This window comes from Bemisia tabaci, chromosome 3 (assembly GCF_918797505.1).
Source record: "Bemisia tabaci chromosome 3, PGI_BMITA_v3".
Classification (NCBI taxonomy): Eukaryota; Metazoa; Arthropoda; class Insecta; order Hemiptera; family Aleyrodidae; genus Bemisia; species Bemisia tabaci.
Genome location: NC_092795.1, coordinates 20249069 through 20273985, shown reverse-complemented (window position 1 = coordinate 20273985; position 24917 = coordinate 20249069). Strand labels below are relative to the sequence as shown.

The 24917-nt window shown below is 41.6% G+C and overlaps 2 protein-coding genes across 2 annotated transcripts in view; one reads left to right on the top strand and one right to left on the bottom strand.

The window, feature by feature from the left end:
• The window catches only part of Sesn (Sestrin), a 511698-nt gene that overhangs the window by 368485 nt on the left and 118296 nt on the right, over window positions 1-24917 (bottom strand). The gene's annotated exons all lie outside the window — the stretch shown is intronic.
• Window positions 10259-16202, top strand: LOC109029969 (uncharacterized). The gene is made up of 2 exons (XM_019040704.2): window positions 10259-11043; window positions 13584-16202. Exons 1-2 carry the CDS (start codon window positions 10975-10977, stop codon window positions 16200-16202), a joined length of 2688 nt encoding a protein of 895 aa, XP_018896249.2. The 5' UTR covers window positions 10259-10974.

Genomic DNA, 24917 nt, shown 5'->3' with positions numbered 1-24917 from the left:
AATTTATGCGTTTAAATGGAAAACGCCGTCAGATGTCGTCACTAGGCGGCGCAGTTTCAAATTTTCAAATCTATTTTTACACTATTTCCAATAGCCGAAAAAAATTATGAAAAATACTGCAAAATCAGCTCTTTAGGCACTTTCAGATGAAGCAACAACAAATTTGCGTTTACATTTTCCATTATGCGTTTGGCTTCAAGAGTTTTTTGCTGTAAGTCTAGAAATTATTTAAACAAAATTAAACATGGTATAGTGTTTTTAAGGAATTTTACCCATGAGCAGTTGGTTATTTCGTATATCCCTCACCCTTGCGGAAACTCGATTTTCGAGGAGAACCTTGGCAGCGGCGTTTGCGGTGGTCGGTTTCAGCGCCATTTTCGGATGGAGACATCGGTGAGCCAGCGGGGGTGGACCGCGGGAACTATCGAGAGGGGGAGGGGGTGTTAACCTCCCCGATGTCCGATCAAACAATCTTGGTCCGTTAGCAGAAATAATGCTCCCTCTCCGTTTCTCGCTCCTCTCGTTGAGACCGAAATCGAAATTAATGCGAGGGAGTTATTTTTAATTTGACCCGGGTTACCTCTGCCCTCCCGGACCCTGCCTCTCCCTCTCCCCACCGCTCCCCCGGAGCGCGGCGATTGTCACCGTGCAATGTGCAGCGACGACGACCATTGCGTCCTGCTTCGCCGCGCAGTGGATTGAAAAAGGACTCTTGATGGTCAAAATTTTCGTTCAGCAAACGTGGCCCTTACAGTAAACCGCATCAGAATGGAAACTTAATTTTAAAGGAGTTGTGTGATTTTGGGAAAACTACTGAATTTTATAATTGAGCTGCAGAAGAGACGTTCTAATTGTTCCCCTTCCCCAAAGGAACCACTTTACGTAGAAAAATGACCCCAATCCAGACCAGAGACACTTGAATCGCTTATAAGTATGTCATGCTCACATATTGTGGAGTGTCACAATTTATTGTGGAGAACTATTGCCAAGGTTAAAGTTGCTCTAGAAGAACTAATTCAAAATATAGGGTCAATAACTGAAGTAAGCTTTTTTAAGGGCAAAAGCGCTTGCTCTCCAGAGACCTCGGGTTCTGGGTGTGATGCCATACCAAGAGGGTCGCAGAAACGGGCTTTACTCCTAAATCCAGAATTCACAGCCTCCGAGCCCAGTGTGGACTGGTTCAGTGGTTTGTAAATGAAGGGTCCAGTGCGTGGACATATAGTGTCGCAGTTCATATTGTGGTTTCATCGTGGCAGGTTTGAAAGTGTAAAATCACAAAGGACCTCATGACGTGCGAAAAGTTTAAATTTCAGTTCAAACTGTTAGCATTTCAAATTTTTTAATTGACGTAGTCCCTATTGTCACATCAAAAATCTGTCTTGAGATTAGGAATTATGATTTCTAATTTTTTAAATATCACAAAGGAAAACTGAGAAATTGTGAATCACTTTCACTGAGAAAAATGTTTCGAAGGAAACAAACTCTTGCCTTTTGACAGTGTTTCATCGTGCCACAGAAGATACTTGTTGCGGCAAGAAAGTGATTAATTCATCCTATTATAAGTAAAATTTTAGTGATGACAGCAACGGAATCCTTGTTGAAATGAAATCCCTCTGATCCTAACAACTCAATACATTTTTTGCGACAAAGGAAAATTCTGATGATGCAACTAAAATTTTACGGGGCACTTTCATTGACTCAGTCACTTTCATGACTGAATTAGTTTACGCCAGAAAAATTGTTTTCTTTTGTTTTAATATTACCATAATTCTTTTCAGTGCATGAGATACGTTTCTCATGAAATAATTTAAAACTGAATTGTTTAAGAAGAATGACACTTGACAAGTCATGCCCTGAACCCTTTAATGATGGGTCATGGGCCTGCATGGAACTTTTTACCACAGTAAAATTCCTTTTCCTAGGGACCTGAGGAAAAAATCTTTCAAATTGATGAAGACGCGCATCTCTTCATGACAGACATGTCTTCACGGTTATCACTCACAGTCAAGAGGCATTATTCAGACCGCCTATCTCACATATCATAACTGTTCAAGTAAGGGGAGAGAGAATACTTTGCCAAAAAAATCAAGAAGTCCCTCCTATCAGTTGTCTCAATTCTGCCGTGCTTGGGAAAAAACTCGAATCTACATCGGCCCGTCATCAAGAGACGAAAATATTAAGATAAAACTAGCTGCTTCAGCTCGCTACGCTCGCTTGCGCCGCTAGCCGGGGGCAAGCCCCCTGGACCCCCAGTTACTCGCTCCGCGAGTAACTGTTGGCTCGCTTCGCGAGCCAAATTTTGCTACTACCAGTGCTTAGAGGACTTCCTGGAGGCAAAATGAAAAATTCAAAAACAAAGAATAGGAAACTAAAAATTACCTACTTTTAGAAAAAGAAACAACCTTGAAAAATAAATAACACTCCTGGAAAAGAAAATCAGAACACTTTTTGAAAATGTAACGGTGCGAAAGGGTGAAGATAAATCACCAATTCTCTTGGAAGAAGACATGAGCCGACCCCCGACATGAGTGAAACTGCCGTAGGACCCATGCTAGGGTAGAAGGGTGACACGTGTTGTGAGCAGGTAGGGATGGGTTTACGTGGAGAGGGAAACGGAAAATCAGAGGGTGGGAGGTCCCCCAACCATATGACTCGTCCCGCGGCAAAGACGAAAATATTTCGTTATCAAATCGAGATAAATTTTGCAACGTCGGTCGCGCAAATTGAAAAACTAAGGAATGTTGGCACGTCTACAGCCTAAGAGCTTTCATTTAAAACAAATCCGAGCAAAATCGGTCCAGTAGTTTCCGAGATCGAATTAGCACAAACTGTCCAACGTCAAAAACGCAAGCATGTCGTTATCAAATCGAGGTAAATTTTGCAACGTCGGTCGCGCAAATCGAAAAACTAAGGAATGTTGGCACGTCTACATCCTAAGAGCTTTCATTTAAAACAAATCCGAGCAAAATCGGTCCAGTAGTTTCCGAGATCGAATTAGCACAAACTGTCCAACGTCAAAAACGCAAGCATGTCGTTATCAAATCGAGGTAAATTTTGCAACGTCGGTCGCGCAAATCGAAAAACTAAGGAATGTTGGCACGTCTACATCCTAAGAGCTTTCATTTAAAACAAATCCGAGCAAAATCGGTCCAGTAGTTTCCGAGATCGAATTAGCACAAACTGTCCAACGTCAAAAACGCAAGCATGTCGTTATCAAATCGAGGTAAATTTTGCAACGTCGGTCTCGCAAATCGAAAAACTAAGGAATGTTGGCACGTCTACAGCCTAAGAGCTTTCATTTAAAACAAATCCGAGCAAAATCGGTCCAGTAGTTTCCGAGATCGAATTAGCACAAACTGTATGAGGCCATAAAAGGCCTTAGGATATTAAATATATAGATTGCGATCTTTTACTATGAAATTGCAATCTGTTTACATTATTTGGTCATTAAATATTGCTTTTAAATGATTTGTAGAATGAATTCTATGTATTCAAAAAAGTGGTCAATTTGCAATGGAAAAAAAAATTGCGACTCGTTTAAATTTTATTACAAAAATTATTACTTACAAAGAATTTTTATTACAAATGATAGTAGCCCCTTCCATTAATAGATAGGCAACATACACAACACCTCGATGTAGTAGTAGTCATCTCTCCTCGTGTACTGCCGTGCTAAGGAAAAACGCTGTATGAGCCTTCAGAGGTTGCCATATTTCCTCTAACAAGAGATGAATTTACTGGGAAAATCGGAAGTGTTTTTCCTCAAAATTTTCAGGCATTTTTGTTCGGAATTTACTCTAAGACATCTGAAAATTTAAGGGGAAAAAATCAGAGCTTTCCTCAGAGATACGTTTTTTAACCGGGGAAATTTGGCAACTCTTGAATGTTCATACGGCGTTCTTCCTTAGCCCCGCAGTATAGGCACTCTAAATGCAGCGATTCGTTTCTGGCGGAGGAGGCCAACTGTGCGTCGCCGGCAGCCAGCGTCACCGCGGCAGAGCTACTGCATCTTTGTTTTTGAACTTGAATCCTCCATCACGACATTCGAAATAAATACCCCCGGTTATTTCTGTTAATTTTCTCTGGCAAATTGACACGAATCCTTGTCATCCCCCCGCGCGTCCCCGCTCCTAATTATTTTTGCCCTCTGTGTCCGTCCTCGTCCTCCTTCCTCCCTCCCTCAACCCCCTCCCCCCCTTCGGAGTTCTCCTCGCTCCAGCAACGACTTCCACTCCACCCTTGACCCCTGCCCCGCGTCTCCCCTTGTCACAACACTTTATGGCTGTCGTTGCTTTTCGCGTAATTTTCTCGCTCATTTTCCGAGTCCTCCCGATAGCGAATTTTATCAAATCGTCGCCACCGCTCACCGCTCCCGTACGAATTGAGTCATTTTCGGAACTCGCCCTGTCCCTGCCCCCGGCCTTTGCGCCGTTTGTCGAGACCCTCCGCCCCCGCGCGTAATGAGGTCCCTCGACCCCGGGGAAACTCCGATCGCGTGCTCAATTTCGTGAAACGAGAGCGGAAGAGTTCTTTAAAATTATCGGGGAAGTTGATTCCCCGGTATAAAAATGCAAAAATACGGCTTAGTCATAAAGTTGTATACTAGCTCAGTCAGTGATAGTTGAGTCCCTTTGCGGGACTTGGGGTAATATTCTCTTTGAGCAGCACAGTGGTACAAACGTCTCGGTGAAGGAGTTCGAACCGAATTTCTAAAACCAGTGCTTTGATTTTTCAACTCATAGACCTGTCCGATACATCAAGCAGGTGAGATCGTATCGATATCGATTGGTTTAGCGTGTAAACATATCCTCGAAAGTCAATTTAGAAATATGAGAGAACGGGGTTTTTGTGATAGATTTTTTATTCTTATGAGTACAGAATGGCAATGAAAAGTGAAATTGTTAGGAATTTTCTCATTTTCATATTTTCCAAATAAAATCCTAAAATTTTTGTTTGAGGTTATGTTCAATTGTTTTGAACTGAACGATACATCGAACCACTGTTGATTACGAGCTATTGAGCCAACGGACAAAAAATACTTATTATAGAAAACTTGAAAAATATTACCAAAAATAACCTCGCATGATTCTTCGCGCAATATGTCCCATCCCGTACAACAATGCGTAACGCTGGCAGCGGTCTGCGGGGGTCCCCCCCCCCCTCCATACGAAGTGCCATACTGCCGTGCTAAGAAAAAACTCCATATCAGCCTTAAGACGTTGCCAAATTTCCTTTAATAAAATACGAATTTTCGAGAAAATTTGTAAATGTTTCTCCTCCAATTTTTCAGACAATTTTGTTCTCAATTTAATCTAACTATCAGAGAATTTCAACTAAAAACATTCATAATTTTTCTCAAAAATAAATATTTTATTGGGGAAAATTGGGCAACATCCAAAGGCTTATACGACGTTTTTTCTCAACACGGCAGTTAAACTTAGGGATGACTCCAAGAGAACCACCGCAATCACACGCTGAATGTGGGAGCTGAATGTGGCTTGATTGTGGAAGTAATCGGCCCGATGCCTGAATTTTGCGCGTGACGCGCAAAATTCAGCAACGATTCTCAGCAACGATCGGACCAATTTTGAATTTGTCTGAACTATTCGAGTAGATTTAATACACATCTGGTTGAAAATAACTCGAATTTGCTAAATTTCAGCCGCTGGGCGATGACTGTTGACTTCCACATTCAGCTGCTAAATTCAGCGTCTGATTGCGGCAAACCTCTGGTGTTGGTATGGTTATAAAATATTGGGAGGTGATTAGTTGGCCGAGATATAAATCAAGAAAAATGTCAAGCAAGGGAGGAAGGTAAGAGCCTCAAGAGGAGAGGGGGAGGGAGGGAGGGGTGGTGGCAGCAACACGAGTCACAGTGTGTCGGACAAAGAGAGTAAATGTAGCGGAACGGGGGAGACCAACTTTAATCGATAATCAATCATGAAGTTTTCTTCCATAAACACCATTAAAAACGCTGTGTTTCTCCATGGCGCCCGGCGCGTCATCCCTCCTGGCAGGCCTCGGCTTCCGTTTCATCATTTTCCGATCTCGACAGTGTTGCAATTCAAGCTGAAGTATAGCATACTTTACATCCGTTTTTACCGGTGAAACTGCCATATTACTGAAACGAACAGGGATAAAAATAAACCAGTAATTTCGACAGTAACGGCTCAATAAAACCGCACTTTGTAACATGTTAAATCGGAAAAAAAGTAAAAAACGATGCTATCCACTACTCTACCGTATTTAGGAAAAACGTCGTATGAACATTTGAGAGTTGCCACGTTTACTTTGATAAAACGCAAATTTCCTGGTAAACTTGTGGATATTTTCCTTCTAATTTTCCAGATAATTTCTTTCCCCAATTTCACCAAAATTTCCTTAAAATTTAAAGGAAATATGTTCATAGCGTTCCTCAAAAATAAACATTTTATCGGAAAAAATTTGGCAACTCTAGAATGTTCATACGACGTTCTTACTTACCACAGCTGTATACTGGCGGCGTTCTTCAGCACAATTAATGAGCAAAAGCCGAAGAAGAAAAGTTTTTACATTTGTCGCCAAGAAATGTTTTTTCTTGAATCAATAATGATACTACTCGAAATATACATTTTTGCTACGTCTCCAAGCATTTTTTTTTTTGGTTCCCGCAGAAATTCAGCTTAAAGCCAAGATAAAAACTCTTGTCGGCAAATTCAAGTATTTTAATGCTTGAGCCAGATTTCTTTCGGCCTGAATCCTTGAAAAGTTGGAAATCCTAGCGTGGACGTGGCTATACCCTCTGGTATGCCTTATGTCCTTTATGAACTTAGGTCAATGACGGAATAAAAGCCAAATAAACAGGAGAAAAACAAAAAAGGAATTCCTCTTCATAAGAACTGTTTGCCCCTATTAGTAATGAGTACTCGTACGTCTGTATCGCGAAAACAAGCGCGGTTAGCTACGTCGTAATGTCAACAACTCTGTCTCTTTCATTCATTAAAGCAGTGAAGGTGAAGAAGAAAATAAAAACAAAGCCAATCAGTTCAAAACATGAGAATGGTTTTTTCTTTCATCTTTACTTCTTTTTTCCCCTCAATGACCCAACGCAAAAATGAGTCATTTCCAAAGGTAAGTGCGAAATAAAGTATCTCCATTCTCCACACAATTATTTGGTCGACACAAGTAATAGGAATGTCGATCCTTTAAAGCAAGCAGCCAACGCAACCTTTCAATCGCTGCATCCTTGCAATCTCGATATACCCAGGGGATTCATTTCCCGTTTACGTACTAGGAAAAATCGGTGTCTCCTTTTAAGAAAATTGTTGGCTTGCACTAAAGTCAACGGCGAAGTGGGCCATTGCAACCGTCCTCCTTAAAAGGGTTAGGTATCCACTAATTTTGAGTCGGTTTCTTCTTTCAAGCATATCTTGGCTAGTTTTGAAATAAATTATTTCATTAAAAAATTCTTGCCTTAGGTAGATTTCCTTCAATCAAGAAAACCAGCCTTCCTCAAATATCATGCCAACACTATCTTATTACAGAGTAAAGTCCAAGTAAACATGCTTATTTAAATTTTATTTTTCTTTTCTTTTATAAATAGTCGCATTTTGCACACCACATGATGGCAACATTGAAACTACTACTACTGAGATTCAGAACTCATCTTTTCATTCTTTTTTCTCGTATTGATCCAGTCGGCTGGGTGATAATTGACTTATTCCATAGATCCTTGCGATGGATCTGCTTTGATTTATAGCGCATCCATGATCAAAATATTTGCAATACCAGACCATATCAGATGGATTGGTGATGGATGACCAAAGTTTGAATACAGTGTAGAACGATTGAATTGAAAGAAGGGTATTCTTCTCAACCAATCGGGAGACTTAATTTTTAGAGCGAAGGAAAATAAGTGTGAAGTGTTGAACACTAACATACAGGGTGTTTCAGACCACCCGTACCAGGCCTTTTTCTCGGTTGGTTTGGGTCGTACGAAGTCGGAGACCGCGGGGTTGAATAAGGAATTGACCCCAAGGAATCCGAATTTCGTGGTCCCGAAACCCCCCCAACTCCCCTTGGGGGGTAAAGGGGGGGTCACGATGCTAAAAGTCACGGTTTCCGACCGAATTGCGGATAGATCGCATCAGAATTGAAAAGCACGGAAAATTTCATGTGAAATTGACCCCTAAAAATCCAAAATCGGACCATCCAAGGCCCAAAAAGGATCCCCTAAAGAGGGGACAGTACCTCCCTCCATAATTTCTCTTTGGTCTCAAAATTGACGTAAGTTCTCCAGAAAAAGACGGTTTCACAGGTAATCGACCCCGAGAAATCCAAATTTCATGGTCCCGAAGCTCCTCTAGCCCCCCTTGGGAGGTAAACGGGGGGGCCCAATTTTAAAAATCGGGGCTCCTTTCCGAATCGCAAATTGATTGCATCCAAATTGAGGAGCAGAACACATGTACATCTTAAGTGACTCCTAAGAGTTCTAATGGACCCCCTGAACGGCAGAAAGTAACTCCCTGAGGAGGGGGCCTCGCCCCCGCCAAAAATTTCTCAGGATTCCTCTTTGGTCGCAAAATTGACGTCGATTCTCCAGAAAAAGACGGTTTCCTATGTAATCGACCCAGAGGAGCTCAGGGAACATGAAATTTAGAGTCCTCGGGGTCGATTACATAGGAAACCGTCTTTTTCTGGAGAATCGACGTCAATTTTGCGACCAAAGAGGAATCCTGAGAAATTTTTGGCGGGGGCGAGGCCCCCCTCCTCAGGGAGTTACTTTCTGCCGTTCAGGGGGTCCATTAGAACTCTTAGGAGTCACTTAAGATGTACATGTGTTCTGCTCCTCAATTTGGATGCAATCAATTTGCGATTCGGAAAGGAGCCCCGATTTTTAAAATTGGGCCCCCCCGTTTACCTCCCAAGGGGGCTAGAGGAGCTTCGGGACCATGAAATTTGGATTTCTCGGGGTCGATTACCTGTGAAACCGTCTTTTTCTGGAGAACTTACGTCAATTTTGAGACCAAAGAGAAATTATGGAGGGAGGTACTGTCCCCTCTTTAGGGGATCCTTTTTGGGCCTTGGATGGTCCGATTTTGGATTTTTAGGGGTCAATTTCACATGAAATTTTCCGTGCTTTTCAATTCTGATGCGATCTATCCGCAATTCGGTCGGAAACCGTGACTTTTAGCATCGTGACCCCCCCTTTACCCCCCAAGGGGAGTTGGGGGGGTTTCGGGACCACGAAATTCGGATTCCTTGGGGTCAATTCCTTATTCAACCCCGCGGTCTCCGACTTCGTACGACCTAAACCAACCGAAAAAAAGGCCTGGTACGGGTGGTCTGAAACACCCTGTACAAAGAAAAAAGTTATTGCGTTTTACACAGGGTGGCTAAGGACGAAAGAAACTTATGAAAGATCGAAAATATCCGTGAAATATTTCATGAAATTTCTGGAGGCTGTGAAATATAAAACAAATTTAAACCATTTGTCTCGGTATGCAACCCGCATTTAAATATTTGCATGCTTCTTATTTCTTCTTCTTTCGTTCTTTCTTCTTCTTTGTTCTTTCTTCTTTGTACGTAATTTCGGAGTCTTATTTATTTTTCTCGTACGTAAAATGCATTAAAAAAAAAAATGAATAAAATGATGCTTTCAAATAATATGACAAAATGTGTTAATTATGCAGCGATGGGCTAATCATCAACAATTTGAAACAGGTATTTCATTAATTTTGCATGAAAATCGCCGGAGATATTGCACCTGAAATGGCACGGCTTCAGATTTCATGAAATTTTGTAATTCCACTCCGTTCCATCTGCTACCGTAGCGCATTAGACAGCTGCGCCGACGTTCAGAACGTGACCAATCCGTGCGGTGCGATAAAGGGTTCGAACTTCGAATCCCACTTTTGCACCACAGATGTTAGTAGATGTCGCTGTATCTGCCACCTGCGGATCGAGCAGGGACCTATATCTATTGGTGAATCTATGGCGCGATCTTTGGCGATCATTCATGAATTGCTTGGGCTCACTCTCTCATAGATGCGGAGCTCTGATCTGTCCAAAACAATACATATGAGGAGTAAATAATCAGTCTGCAAGATCACCGCGAACGTTCGCTCTTGATGAGCAAGTTTTCCGTCCGATTGTCACTCCAGCCAGAGTTCGCATGTCATGTGGCGTCGTTCAACGTATCTTATCCATCGTCGCTCAGAGCGACGAGTTGAAATCGATAATTAAAAATTAGACCAAAAAACGGATCGTATCATTTCCGTGATGACCAGAAGGATTGTAACGAGAGTTGAGAAAGAAGTACAGCTTAGTTTAGCAGTCGGTACTGTCGAAGAAGGACGAAGTGCAGCTTTTTTTCGGAGGGCTTTTCATTCGTTGGTGATCTATCATAAAGTGCATTAGAAAAAGTTTTTAACAAAAAAGTAGCGGGTACGGTGAATCAAGACACATAATGCTCAGCAAACTTACTAAAAGTTAAGTTTTTTGGACCTAAAGTGTAATTTACAGTTTATTGATAAAATGCTGGCCAATTATTAGAAGCATCTTCGAATACTAAACGGGGAATGCTCTGTATTTTGTGTGGGGACACGAACAATCAGCATTGGTTGATTTCTAATTCCATGAGGGTAGTGTGTTGGCGATATTTGATAATTGAAAGTTAATAATGTTGGGCGTGAAGTGATTTTACCTCCAGGAAGGATTGGTTCTCGAATCCTATAATATAAAAATTGGAAGAAGTGATCCACAATTGAATATTTTATCATATACATTTGGAATCAAGGAAACTAAAAAAACATTACGACAAAACTTGAACGCTCCTAATTATTGATGTTTTCATGTCACTGCTGAGTATAATCATCTAAAACGGGATTCAACCCATTCTTCCTATTATGATTCTGTGCGGAGCTTTCCTATCAACTTAATATTTATAAAACTAAGTGTCCGACTCGAGGATTAAGAAATACGATTCCACCAAAGATGATCTCCCTCAAATTGAAGAATACATGCCTGCTGTGCATGGTAATGGCTGTGATAACCCAGAGTCAGGTAAGAATCAATATTATACATGTTTGATCAGTTTTCAATAAAAAAACAAAACTATAATTTGTTCTTAACACTATAAAAATAATTAAATCGTCATTCTGTGTTACATCATTTAATCACTGTGACGCAGTCTCGTCGCAAGAGTGATTTTCCTCGCGTTTCTTTAATATAATCAAATTTTCAAGATAATTCCTATAAATTTTAATTATATTTTTTTATAAATTATGATCATGACTTCATCTTGACGCAGGCTACGTTATTTTTGAACTGAAAATAAACTTATAACAAAAACAGCCACGATACCCTTGACTTTTCAAGATTTTTTTTTTAGGTTTTGACCGTGTTGCCTTCATAAGTCCTCTAGAATTCTCTTTAGAGACCTTCATATGAACCAAAACTAATAAAAAATTGCTTTGTGTGTGGATGTTTTCCTATATTTTTCGTATTTTGCTCTGCAGTAAAAAATCTGCTGCGATGATGTAGCTAGAGAAACCTTTATCTTAGTTCGTCCCCCTCCGGAATAAGGGCTCAACTACACTCTGCAATGAAGGTTTCAGGACATTGTATCAACGATTTTTAAAAAGCACACATTATATTATTATTCTCCTTTGATAAATTGATACATATTTTTTCCCCATCAATTTAAATGAGAATAATAAATGCAGAGTGTGCAAACATTCAAAATCATGAGTTCAAAAACGCTGACTATGCGAGTGTAAATACCTATTAAAGCTTAACAGAGCGGAGCGGCGTGCCGCCAACGCGAGAGGCTCACTGGCGCCTTCAAACCTAAGTGGATACTTCACGCATCGCACAATGCTTGAGGTATCCACTTAGGTTTGTAGGCGCCAATGCGCGATTTGCGCTGCGGCCGCCCGCCCGCCGCCGTGCGGCGGCGCCTGAAGCAACTATTTCACAACAGAGGTGTTGCACAGTATTATACGAAATTGAACGTATTAAGAATTACAGGCACCCTTTAAAAGTACAGATCTTTCCTTGCAAAATAAATCAAGATACTTATCGCACACTGGAAAAATCTAAGAGCCTTCAGCTGAGGCAAATATAGAGGTTTATCTGGTTCAGGTATAACAAGGTGGGAGAATCTTGACAGATACTTAAGTCCTGTTACACCAAAGAGGTGTAGAGAGTTTTAGTGAATTTTGTCTAATGGAATTGACGCTCCCCCATTTTTACCAAAACTGTCAACTATATATTATTCTCCGTTGGACCAAACAGACAAAACAGAAGAAAACAAGCAAACCCTCATTCTTCCAAGACATTTTACACTTTCATCCAAAAACGTCGTGAGCAATTGTCGTTTGTATTTACATGGTGGGCCAATTAACTTTGGGTCTCAGCTGGCACGTAGACCAAAACCCCCGTGCCGAAAAAACGCGTGGACGTAAATTACTGGAAAAATAGGCGCGCGGACAAAAAATGTTGACGAAATGTCCTATAACCACAATGAACCCTGTCGTCCATACAATTAAATGCTTTTCTGGGCTCATGTCAATGTGCAGTTACGCCCTTTTGTCAGCCAGGCAACGAATTTTGGTTTTTCAAAACGTCTTTTATATTTTATTTTTTTGAAGAGTAAATTCATTACTCAATATAGGTAATACAGCGCTTTAAAGTAAATGATTTTGAATATGTAGGCTAATCCTGATTTCGAACTTTAACGGCAGAGTTGCGTGATGTTTAATTCAATATCAAAGAAAGATACTACAAAACTATTTTTACTCACAATCAGTACTCGATTTTTGTGAAAAATACTGGAGTCAATGCGTGAAGAAACACGATTGTTTATCTGGCACTTATTTTTAGACTAAATTTGAACGATTGTGTGAGATACATGTTTTCTTTTACATATTTTTGGGGATATTTATAATTTTTAAAAAAGCCACGGACCTCCTGAAAAAGGTACATTCCTAGGGTGTTCGTATATTTTTACGCCTACGTAGGCCCCTGGTAAATTGAATAAAAAATTAAGTCGGGACGGGTCTCCGGGAGATTATTTTACCTCATGAGGTTTCAGGTTCTATGAAGGGGCCTTTGAAGAGTTCTCAAATTCCCATGAGTATTTTTACCCTAAAATGTTTTATGTTACATTTTAATGGAGGTTGAAACACCAATAGAGATACAAAACAGTCGTGCTCAGCTTGAACCGCGGAACCTGCTCCAGATTTTGAACACCAGAGAGTATTCAACCACCAGAGTTTTTGCTCAGAGTATTTTTTTAGACAGAACACCCTTTAAAAAAGAAATTCTGAGAATGTGCATTCTTTATTTTTTCCAGCTTTATGAACACCTCATACTCTGCAGATTTCACTCTGAAAAAGTTGAATATGTGTGAAAGTTGCCTTTTTTATATTAATTAATTGGAAAAAACTAGCAATATCTGGACAGGAGAACCATAATTTTCTCTTCGCACGGCGAAAAATCGTTTGATCTTACGATCGATGTTCATTACATAATTTTTGATATGGATTGTCTTTCTTACGGATGATAAAATATTTAACGCTATTTTAATTTTTATTTTTCAGTCAATATCAGACTCTCCTATTCCAAAACAATGGGTCAATCCGAGTAAACTCAGTAACGAAGTAGGTTCCTGGCAATCCTCAAAAAGCTCAGAAAATTCCCTGAGCACAGAATCTGACCAAATGTCATTCTCCGAATCTTCAAATGCTCATCGATTTCCGGCCCTCTTAGCTGACCTTTCTCGAGAAAAACCGATTTCACGGCTACGGCTTGAAAAATCAGCTCGCAGAAAAACAAGGACTCCCAAAACTAGTAAGTTGTCGCTGCCAATCAGAAGTCAAAGGCTCAAACTGAACGAGCTCGCTGATCAAGAGAGTCAAGAATTCTCAAAAAATACGCGTGAAACCAAAAATGGGCCTATGAAATACGATCTTCCTTTGAAAATCTCGCAGGGTTCTGATTCAGAAGACGGGAAAGCTCAACGGTTGAAAAGCTCAAGTCTTGAGGCCAACGAAATTCCAACCGTTGGAGAGCCTTTGACAAATTTCTACCGAAGATGGGAAGCGACTCCAAAGGCCGATTCCGAGAGGACCACCGTCAGGAACTATTTCCTCGAACAGTATTCGGACAAGAAAACTGAAGGCAAGGTAATTCCCACGGAGTTCAACCCGTCACTCTCAACGAATGTGGAGAGCTCAGACTTCGGCCTTAAAACTGCGCTTCCAAAGCAGACTTATCAAAGCCCTGAAATGACCCTTAATACAGGGACCTCACCCACAAGGATCTTCGCAGAGAAAATCGATGATTTGTGGTCTCAACCTCAACATACAAATCCCGTTGAGATATCATTGGAAGCAAAGGGTCTAAGACCGCAATCTCCTGAGAATCACGATCAAAACTTGGAGCTGCGGGCATCGAATAGCCGCGATGTTATGCCAGCATTTGAACACTACGTTATCAATCCCTCAGAAATGAATCCCCAGCTAAAAAGTTCGGTCGATACACGAAATTCAGAGGTACATTTCCGTCAAAATTCCTCAAACTTTCAAACATTACCTTCTCAGATGCCTCTTGAAAATGTGCAAAATTCAGGGACCGCTTTCCGAAACCTACTGAACTCTCAAGAGAAAAGTATACCGAGTTACGACACTGTAGATAGCGTGGAGCGAGCGTTCACTCCACGAGGTATCGGGATGAAAAGTCAGCCTTTCCCGTTAGACAGGCAGACCTTTTGCTCGTCAATTATGAGGTTGGAAGGTACTGACCCTCACGAGGACCCTACGCTTAAACTCCAGCGCTCCAGTCAGTTCATCCCATTCTGTCCAGAGGTACATAACATCACGGAGATATACTCGGAGTTGTGTGAGGACTGGGTGAGTGACGACGAGTTTTTCGAGGAGTTGAAGAAAAAGAAGTGGACAGAGGACATTCTGAAGGTGCAGGGTCTATCCAAGATTCCCACTCTCCAATCTCAGAACGCCATTTCAACAAGCAGTTTTTCGCCTCCGTCATCTGATGCTGTAAAACCGCTATCCTTTCAGACGTGGCAACCATCATCTGAATCTGTAAAGCCGCTATCTATTCAGACGTGGCAACCATCATCTCGAATCTGTAGAGAGCCGCTACCTATTCAGACATGGCAACCATCATCCGTGGTATCACACCCAGTCGGAAATGAAATCGACGCGAAACCGTTGTCCAACGGATGGGGTCAGCTACCAACCAGGATCAGTGCCAATGACTTAGCCGGTCTGAACAACTTTTTCATCCCCCTAGAAGCCCGAACTTATCCCCCTGGAGCGTGCGTTCCCGCCAATCAGAACCACTTCAACTACCCTCTCCAGGAGACCAATACTCTCTCTTTTAAGAGTATACCGCAACCACCAAAAGGGTTCCAACAAAACCTGGAGACGAAGACTCACTCCTTTAATAGTATACCGCAACCACCAAAAGGATTCGAACAATTCCAGGAGACCAAGATACTCTCTTTTAATAGTATACCCCAACCATCAAAAGGGTTCGAACAAGTTCTCAGCAACTGCGACAACATCATCAACAGAGAAATGAAAATTTCCCCGGAGGTCGTCGTACCTCCGGAAATTCTCGTGCCTGAAATCAAAAGTTTTACATCGGAAATTTTCCAAGACGAGAAGCAAAAGGAACATGAGAAGCACAAAGAACACGAGAAGCATAAGGAACACGAGACGCACAAGGAACACGAGAAACACAAGGAACACGAGAAGAAAAAAGAGCCAAGTTCAGCGGAGGGCCCTGTGATCGGGGTGGAGTTGTTCCCGGAGTTCAACCAGGTGACGAAGACGAAGATCCTGAAGGCGCAGAAGATCGAGAAGGATGGGAACGTCATATTTCTGCCGGAGACCAGGAGCAAGGAACACAAAGACGATAAGGAGGAGACACTGGAGGTGGAGGTGCACGTGACGACGTTCAATTGCACGAAGCGGGACACTCCAGAGAACGAGCGGGTAGGAAAGATCGACCTGAAGGAGTTACACAAGGGCGAGACGTGGCCCCATCTCACTTACCTCAAGCTCATACCGCTGTCTGAGTCCTTCGAGCAGGAACTCCAGGAGAAAGATAAGTCTGAGGAGGTGGCTGAGCTCCTCAAAGGCCACGACACTGCGGACATCAAGCCCATTAATCAGACTGAAGCTGGAGAATAGTACAAACTTGTAAATATAGTTGAAAATTAATTTATATTAAATCGATAATATATATTTGTAAATATACTAATTTATTCTGTCAATATTTTGTATTCGTTGTTTTTAACATAATGTCTTTCAAGAACAGCGTTTCCTTAGCATACAAGGACAGTCCTTGTATGCTAAGGAAAACGCCGTATGAACCCTCGTCAGTTGCCAGAGTGCCTTTGATTCAATAAAAATTTCCAGGAAGACTCGTGAATATTTTCCGTTCAATTTGTCAACTAATCTTTTTCGTAATTAGATTGAAATTATCCAACAATTTCAAGAGAAAATATTCACAGCTCTCCAAAAAAATAAATAATTAATCAGAGGAAATTTGGCAACTCTCAAATGCTAATACTGCGTTTTTCTCAGCGCGGCAGTATGGGTGTCGAAAATTGGATTTTCGGATTTCTGGAAAAAGTATTTTTAATGTAATTGGTTTTGTTCATTTTTGTACCAACGACCGATCCTCTCATTACAGTTCAGTTCAATCGAAATATTCTATCTATTCAATCTAACTTACGATTTGAAAATCGAAATTTTATTTTGACAAAACTAAATAGTTTGATTCATATGGAGCACTTCCGTGTATATTATGGAACTTTTTTCTCGCTGAAGTGAGCAACGCGGAAAAATAAACGTAATATGAGGAGCTTGGAGGACGAGGCGCATAAAGCAGCAGTTTTTGCCACTTCGAGAAATACGTGTTTTAAGTTTCAAATTACATGGCTCCTTATGGCAGAAAAAAAGTTCCAAACGAATTTTTGATGCTGAAAAGTGGGAAAGGGAGCGAATTTTTCACAGAATATGCATTAAGACTAAGCTTAACTTGAAATCATTAATATCTCAATTTTTTAAAATCTGTACTTATGCGCCTCGTCCTCCAGGCCCCTCATGTGATGTAAAAATATTGATTGATTTCTTTCTGATGAAATGAAGTTTCAGGGCAGCCATTTTGAAATATCACACATGAGTTGTATTTTCCCGGTTTGAGCATCGTCATGTAACCCTATATCTCGTGTTCCCGGAGCCCGTTCCCCGGTCGGATCTCCTGTCAACGAGCCCCCAAACGTTTCTAACTTTCCGACGTGAGTGCGTTCAATTAAGGGCCCCGCGCGGTGCTTTTCGGGGGCATTTGTCGTCCCTGAATGAAGAATAGCGCCGGCTCCTTGCGTGAGGCGGCAGGGGAGCGCCTTTTCAAAAGACGGCTTTGATTTCGTATGCAGCTTACGCCTTTGCGCGCTTCGACCCAAAATCAAAGGTTCCTTCGCTCGGCCTCCTTCCCAGTGGCGTGGCGTGCTTTGCGATATATCGATTGATCGGCCATTTAAACCTATGGAAAAGTATCGATAAACAGGGTGTTCTCAGCGAGCACCTTAATAATCGATTATTTACCACAGCTTCAAATGGGGAAATATCGATGGATCGCAAGACACGCCTCACCTCGGCCTCCTTCCGCGTGTCGCTCGTGGGTTAGTGACTTCCAGATCGGGAAATATAGGGGAGGGCTCCGAGGAAAGGCTTCTCATTTTCCTCGAATCAATTCGGTGTGTGTTCACATGATGGCTTGAATTGGCAATGAACTTGGTGAACTGCCAGCTCCCATTTTAATCTCGTATTGGTGGACTAACGTACACGATCCCTTGAATTCCCGAAATTAACCTTCGATTATCGAGTTGCTATCCTTGGATTAATAATGTGCATTTTGCAGCTAGGGACTTCAAAGCATTGTAATAATGCTAAGATTGTGCGATTTTTTGACTATACGATTCAAATTTGGAAAAATTTAAACAGTTTGCTCTCTATGCCATGAATTAATTTTGGACCTAAGATTCTGGGGGACACTAATTTATTTTGTGGCTTGCATAAAAAAACATAGAGTACCAACTTTTTCTTTCAAAACTTCAAATTTTTGGGAATCAGTTATTCAAGAAAAGAGAAAAACTATAAGAACATTTGCAACATAATGCCAGAGTGGAATGATTCAACTTTTAAAAAAACCTCAAAAATACGTTTTTACATATTCGTAACGCTATGCCATAGAGGGTAAGTTAACAAAAACTTGTTATCTAAAAAATGGTTGATTATAGGAGAAAATTATCTTGCAACTTATATTAGTTCATCTACTTTCAGTAAATGAGTTGTTGTCGTAGAACTTGTTCAATAAGCCCGAAACTTTCTTATGATGTAGTCGTTCTACATGGCAAAATGTTCTTAGTCGCAATATACACGCCCAAGATCCTTGTTATACCGACAAAATCATGGAGTATAAACATATGAAATACGTCGTAGTACAGTACAGTAACAGTAGTAAAGTACACAGTTAAAAATCTCCGCACTACTACGTGTGTCTACTGTCAGATTTGTCAAGACGCTAAGTCGCCACGTCTAACAATAGCGGAGTTACTGTCATGTCGTCCGAGAAGATAGTGATTGGCGTCGCGGTTCATTGCGGCAGTGCGTACCTCAGTTTTTTTCACCTTGATTTTATCAATCATAAAGTGTGGAAAAACTGACGCGGCGAAAATGATAGCATCATTGATTATGATGTAGATAAATAAGAGAGGCAGCGGCGTTTCACATCTGGGCCCAATTCTTGTTGGTTAGCAGTCAACCACAAGTTGAAAAACCTAACATCTAATTCTGATTCGAAAAACTTGTGCAGTGGAAAACTTGAAACGTCGCAAATTGAGTTATGAATGTTTGTTACCTCACGGTCGGTGATGAGAAAATGCGTAACTGCCACGTGTAATCGGCATCTTCTGCCATCAAGTCGAAACGATACCGTTGAAGGCGATTCGAGCAACTCTATCACCACTGAAGTATTGCACAGTATCAGACGAAAATGAAGGCGCACTGCCGCACGTAAATTGTCTGGTATCGTTTATCACCGTATAGAGTCGTGCTGATGTTGCGATTTGCGATTCTTGTGGAGCTTGGTGTTAGACGTAAAATTCCATTCCATTCCGTATGCCATACACGGGGGGTACGCCCCCAGACCGCTTCACAGTCCAATCCCCCGAAGCGCTTCGTGTCTCGGGCATTATGCGCTACGCGTTACTCCATGCTTCTATATTGTACAGGAAGATACGGGAAGATGTGTGTGAGGCATGCAGTTTATTTCAGACATTTTGAACCTGATTTTTGTGACATATCAATGGAACAAATCAAACATCGCGTGCATTCGATTACGCTGGTCCATATCTCTGATCTAGTTTTATTTTTTAAACCCAACTTGCAGTTTTCCCTCCTTTATTTAAATTTATTTACAGAAAATGTAAAGCAAATATTTTGAAAGGGTTCTTTATCAAAAATTAAAACAGTGTAGAGTAGAGGGTGATTTCAAAAATGTTACATTGGAGATACGGAATTGTTTTACTTTAGCTATCAACATAAACGTCCTATTGCGTTGGCTGTAGCTCGTATGCACAACAAATCCAAGCTCTTAGAATTTCAAATCCCTTGCTCATATGGCATATGAGTTCTAACATAAACGCAAACTTTTAACCGGGTAATACACTTAGATTATGTTCAGAAACGAAGGATTAATTGGGGAAAATAGCCCTCTTGGTGTACTCTGTGTCGTGATGAAATTCCCAAACCACCAATCTTGGTTTACAACGTTGCAAACTTCCTGTCACACTTTATTTCAAAGAAAAACTACTCAAAGCTCATTCTTTAAAATGCCCGTGATTTTTCTGCTCTGAGCGAAGAAAATTCAGTGAAAACTTCACGTGATGCTGTTGATTCGCTCCAAGAAAAAAAAAAGAATAATGGGGGCGGAGATTTTTGAACCACGCAAACGAGCTACGTGGTTTGGGAATATTACTCTATGTTGATTCTATCAGCAACTTTAACTTTGACAATGCTCGCATCGACTGCTTGTCGGAAATATGTTAGCCCGTGAACACAAACTAAAGGACCACCACAACTAGCCAAAATTTCTAAGAGTGCACCAACACACTGAAAAAAAATTGGCCTCCGGCCAATTTATGCGCGGCGCTTCGCGCCGCGTACCGGCGCTTCGCGCCGCGTACCGGCGCTACGCGCCGGCATTTGGGGGGCTTCGCCCCCCCATCCGCTTAGCGGATTGGTGCGGGGACCGCACGGGACTTTCTCGCTCGAGCCGGCGCTTCGCGCCGGCATAGACACTTTTACTGGAATATTTAGAAAAATACTGCCAATTTTACAAAATCATAAAGTTTGATTGGAATTTTGATCACAGGATAATAGTTATGAAATTTTTATTCAAACCACTGAACTTTATTGTAAATGTCTTCGCGATATGTGATGAATTCATATATTCGGACTCGACTTGTTCATTTTATGAGGCATCTTCAATTAAATATGTAATTGATTAACAAAGTCTCCTGTCAAAGATGGCGATCCGTAAAAATCTTAGCTTTTCTACGATTCATTAGGATCCATTAGATTCATTGACATCATACTTCAGATACGATTTTATATTATAATCTCTCCTTAAGCACGGTCAAAAGCCATCAAATATCTACTTGAATGGGTAGAATGACTATTCGATGTTCAAATAGTCTTAAAACTAAACGGTTTTCGCTTAGCATCTCCCAAATTTTAAATTTGGCGGGCGAATCTACCTGCTGGAAGGTTCACCACACGCCCGCCAGGAGCGCCATCTCCTTACTGCGTATCCCTGTAATTCAGAGCGAAAACAATAGAGAGCGCTGAGAGCGCCATCTCCTCGCTGCTGTCAACAAACCTCGGTTTCTAACAATTTATAACCTCCTTTATTAAGTAACAAGCATTAAATCAGTCATATTTGTGCCGTATTATTATATTATATTTGTGCTTAGTACCTCGTAAAAAGGAACCGCGAAAGATGGAATCTGCCGGGATTCTAAATTCATTAACAACAAACATATTAGTTTTTAATAAAGATCTAAGTGTCAGTTCTTGGCGTTAGCTTGATGATTCATAGTACCTTTGATATATTGTGAGTACCTAATTAGTTGTCTAATTTTGCTTGGTGTATACCTACGGAGTAATTTTGGAAATAGTATATGATGCATTATATAATGCATTTGAATTCCTGGGTTTCACCTGACTCAAAGCGTTCGCTGCTGTTATCTAGAAGCGTTCCGACTCACTTATCAGAGAATTGAGCGTTTCCTATCGGTCCCTCTGCAATTATGAGATTAGTCCAAGAATCCTTTAGGAACTTAAATTAATGACTCAGATGGTGCTTTTGAGCCAACTTTCAAAGAATTAAAGGCATTTTTTCAAAATCTACAGTCCATGAGCTCTCCGTGTGACCGAAGTGCTCTCCTCGCTATATGACGCGTAACCCTTCAATTTTTAGTTTAGTCCAAAGACCTCATAGGAACTTACATTATTGAACCAGGTGGTGCTCTTATGCCAACTTTCGAAGAAATGAAAGGCATTTTTTTTCAAATTTACAGTCTTTGAAAATGAGTTGTTTGTGTGATGTCGCGGAGCAAAGTGCCCTACTTTTGGGCCTCGTAATCCCTTGAATTTTGAGTTTATTCCAAAGATCTTTTAGGAACTTAAATTAATGACCCAGGCAATGTGCTTGATGCCCACTTTTAAAGAATTAAAGGCATTTTTCAAAATTTACAGTCCCTCAAAATGAGCTTTCCGTGTGATTTTGCTGAAAATGGACCTTTAACCCAATTTGACCCTAGCCCCCCCAAATTTTAGCGTACCTCAAAATCGTTGGACGTGCATAAGGAGACCATAGATATGGTGTCCTGTGCCAATTTTGAATGAAATCGAACAGATAGATTCTGAGATATCGCTGTACACAGATTTGGGGGACGCCACACGGACGGACACACATTTTTTCAAGTATGGTTATTTTTACTCCTGGGACCTTAAAACGTCTAGAAATGATGAAATTTCAACTTTTTTTTTTTTTTTTTTTTGGAGGATGACAATACTTCCTCTCTACCCTATGGGAGCGAGAAAGTAAAAATATTGGTAGACTTTACCATTCCCTCACGCTGTATTTCACACAGCGTGAATTCAAAGTCGATTCTGCCGGAGAAATGGTTACGTACCAGTGTATAGTAACGTTTATCTTTCTTCTGACAGATTGACTCTGAATTGACCCTGTGTGAAATACAGCGTGAGGGAATGGTAAATTCTACCAGTCTTTTTTTTCAGCGCACCTCCGTCGAATATCTTCTGAGGGAATATTTTTTCATAGTTTATAAATGGGAAGAGGAGCACTAACAAGGGGAGTCTACGAAGTGACATCCTGGGATTGGGTTCATTTTGCTTGTACATGAAGAAGAGACAAATCTAAGGTTGACGTATTTTTTTTTAGCCGCCACCTCCCGGCCGTTCTCGAGATATCGATTTTTAAAGTTACGATTTTTGCACGTTTCCGCGCGGAGTTCCGGCGAGTCTACTGAGCGCCGGCAAGCTGCACGAAGCGCGTTTCCTATGAGCGCTGCAGACCGGCCATCCTTATTAACTGTTCCGTGGCCGAGTAGTAGAGTATTCGCCTACCGCTTCATCGATAGCGGGTTCAAGTCCCGCTTCGTGCCGTAGCGTTTAAGGTACACCGCAATGTGTTTTTACAAGTTTTCTTTATTTTTATCACACACCAAGGGGTCCGCCCACTGGCCGCTACGCGGCCCAACCCCCGGGGCGAAAAGGCCCGCTTCGCGGCGAGCGAAATCATCGAAATCGACCGTTGACGGTTACTGGGTAAATAATTTTAATTGAATGATAAAAGGATGTTTCAAATAAAAATTTTCCACCACACAATATTCTTAATGACTTTTTCCTTACTCTGAATTTGCAACCGTCAACGGTCGGTTTCGATGATTTCGCTTGTCGCGAAGCGGGCCTTTTCGCCCCGGGGGTTGGGCCGCGTAGCGGCCAGAGGGCGGACCCCTTGGTGTGTGATAAAAATAAAGAAAACTTGTAAAAACACATTGCGGTGTACCTTAAAAGCTACGGCACGAAGCGGAACTCGAACCCGCTATCGATGAAGCGGTAGGCGAATACTCTACCACTCGGCCATGAAACAGTTGATAAGGATTGCCGGTCTGCAGCGCTCATAGGAAACGCGCTTCGTGCAGCTTGCCGGCGCTCAGTAGACTCGCCGGAACTCCGCGCGGAAACGTGCAAAAATCGTAACTTTAAAAATCGATATCTCGAGAACGGTTGGGAGGTGGCGGCTAAAAAAAATACGTCAACCTTAGATTTGTCTCTTCTTCATGTACAAGCAAAATGAACCCAATCCCAGGATGTCACTTCGTAGACTCCCCTTGTAAGAGCCGTGTCCATTTTGCACTTGTCAATTCTGTCTTCGGGAGTGCTCTAGCTGCGAGCAATCGAGATGGGCGCGGTGCCGCCGGCGGCGAGCCAAGGAACAAAGAGGCAGTTGACATCCACACGAAGAGCGTTTTCCGCGGGACAGGACAGGGACGGGGAAGGGTCGGCCTTTAATTTTCCGTCGGAGGCAAATGAAGGAGTTAAAGACTCGGAACCTTTGGCTCGAATTCTGCTCAGGTTTGCAATCACGGTCCCCTCGACCCGCCCCCTCTAATCTCCGACTCGCGGCTATTACAATGATCCCGGACCCCCCCGCAATTCCTCGCCCCCTTTTTTATTCTCACGTCGCCCAACTGCTCCCTTTTCAGCGGCTAAACGGTCACTACGAGCAATAAACGAGATCCTTATCAGGCGAAGGAGCGATTGCTTTCTTCCCGGGAACGCCGCCCCGTCCGCGGGTAAATTGATTTCAATCGGTGAGCTCCCGCTGACAAAGGAGTTTTATCACCGGGAATGCGAGGGTTGGGGTTTCCACGCCGTCGACTCGGTGACGAAATCGGTTCGTGGATTTTAGCATTCGAACGACAGGTCTCAGGAACTGATTCGGTGCACCTCATGAAGTGAACTCCATTCAGCGTTTCATAGTAGCAAAAAAGAGGGTGACTTCTAACTTATTTTGGGAATTGCCCATTTAAGCATTTTTGGCACAATGTTATATTTTGACGAAATCGGTCGGTGGATTTTAGCACTCGGACGACAGGTCTCAGGAACTGATTCGGTGCACCCCATGAAGTGAACTCCATTCAGCGTTTCATAGTAGCAAAATAGAGGGTGATTCTAACTTTTTGGGGAATTGCCCATTCAAGCATTTAGCACAATGTTATATTTTGCGAAAAACTCGATTGCTTAATGTGAAGTCGACTCCTAAGCGCAAAAGCTCATTAAGTTGAGATCATAGTAGTGAGATTACATGGTGTGTAAGATATGCTTTATTCATATCTGGTCAGACTCTCTGGCTAGGAGAGTTTAATACGTTATTTGGGTTTGCCTCTTCGAAGGAGGATCCAAGTATTAAGGAGATGAATTTCCGCGTAAAGTCGCGGGAAATAACTATAGGCCTTGGCTAACAAAAAATAAGCAATATAAGAAACGATAAGTTTTAGCTCACAATGGAGCAGTATGTTACATGTGTAATCGGACTCGTTTTGTAAACATAATTTCCTTACAAAGGGTGATTGGCTAACGTGTAGGCTTGTCGAAAAATCAGGGATGCCATCGTACTTTCTGTAAAATTTATAGTATCAGTTGATTCAATTAAAAATACTCAACGTATATTTGTTGCTTAATTGAGCGGTTTGCGATGAGACGTAAAATTAAGTTGCATCTGATTCTGGGTGAGAAAATTAAATATCA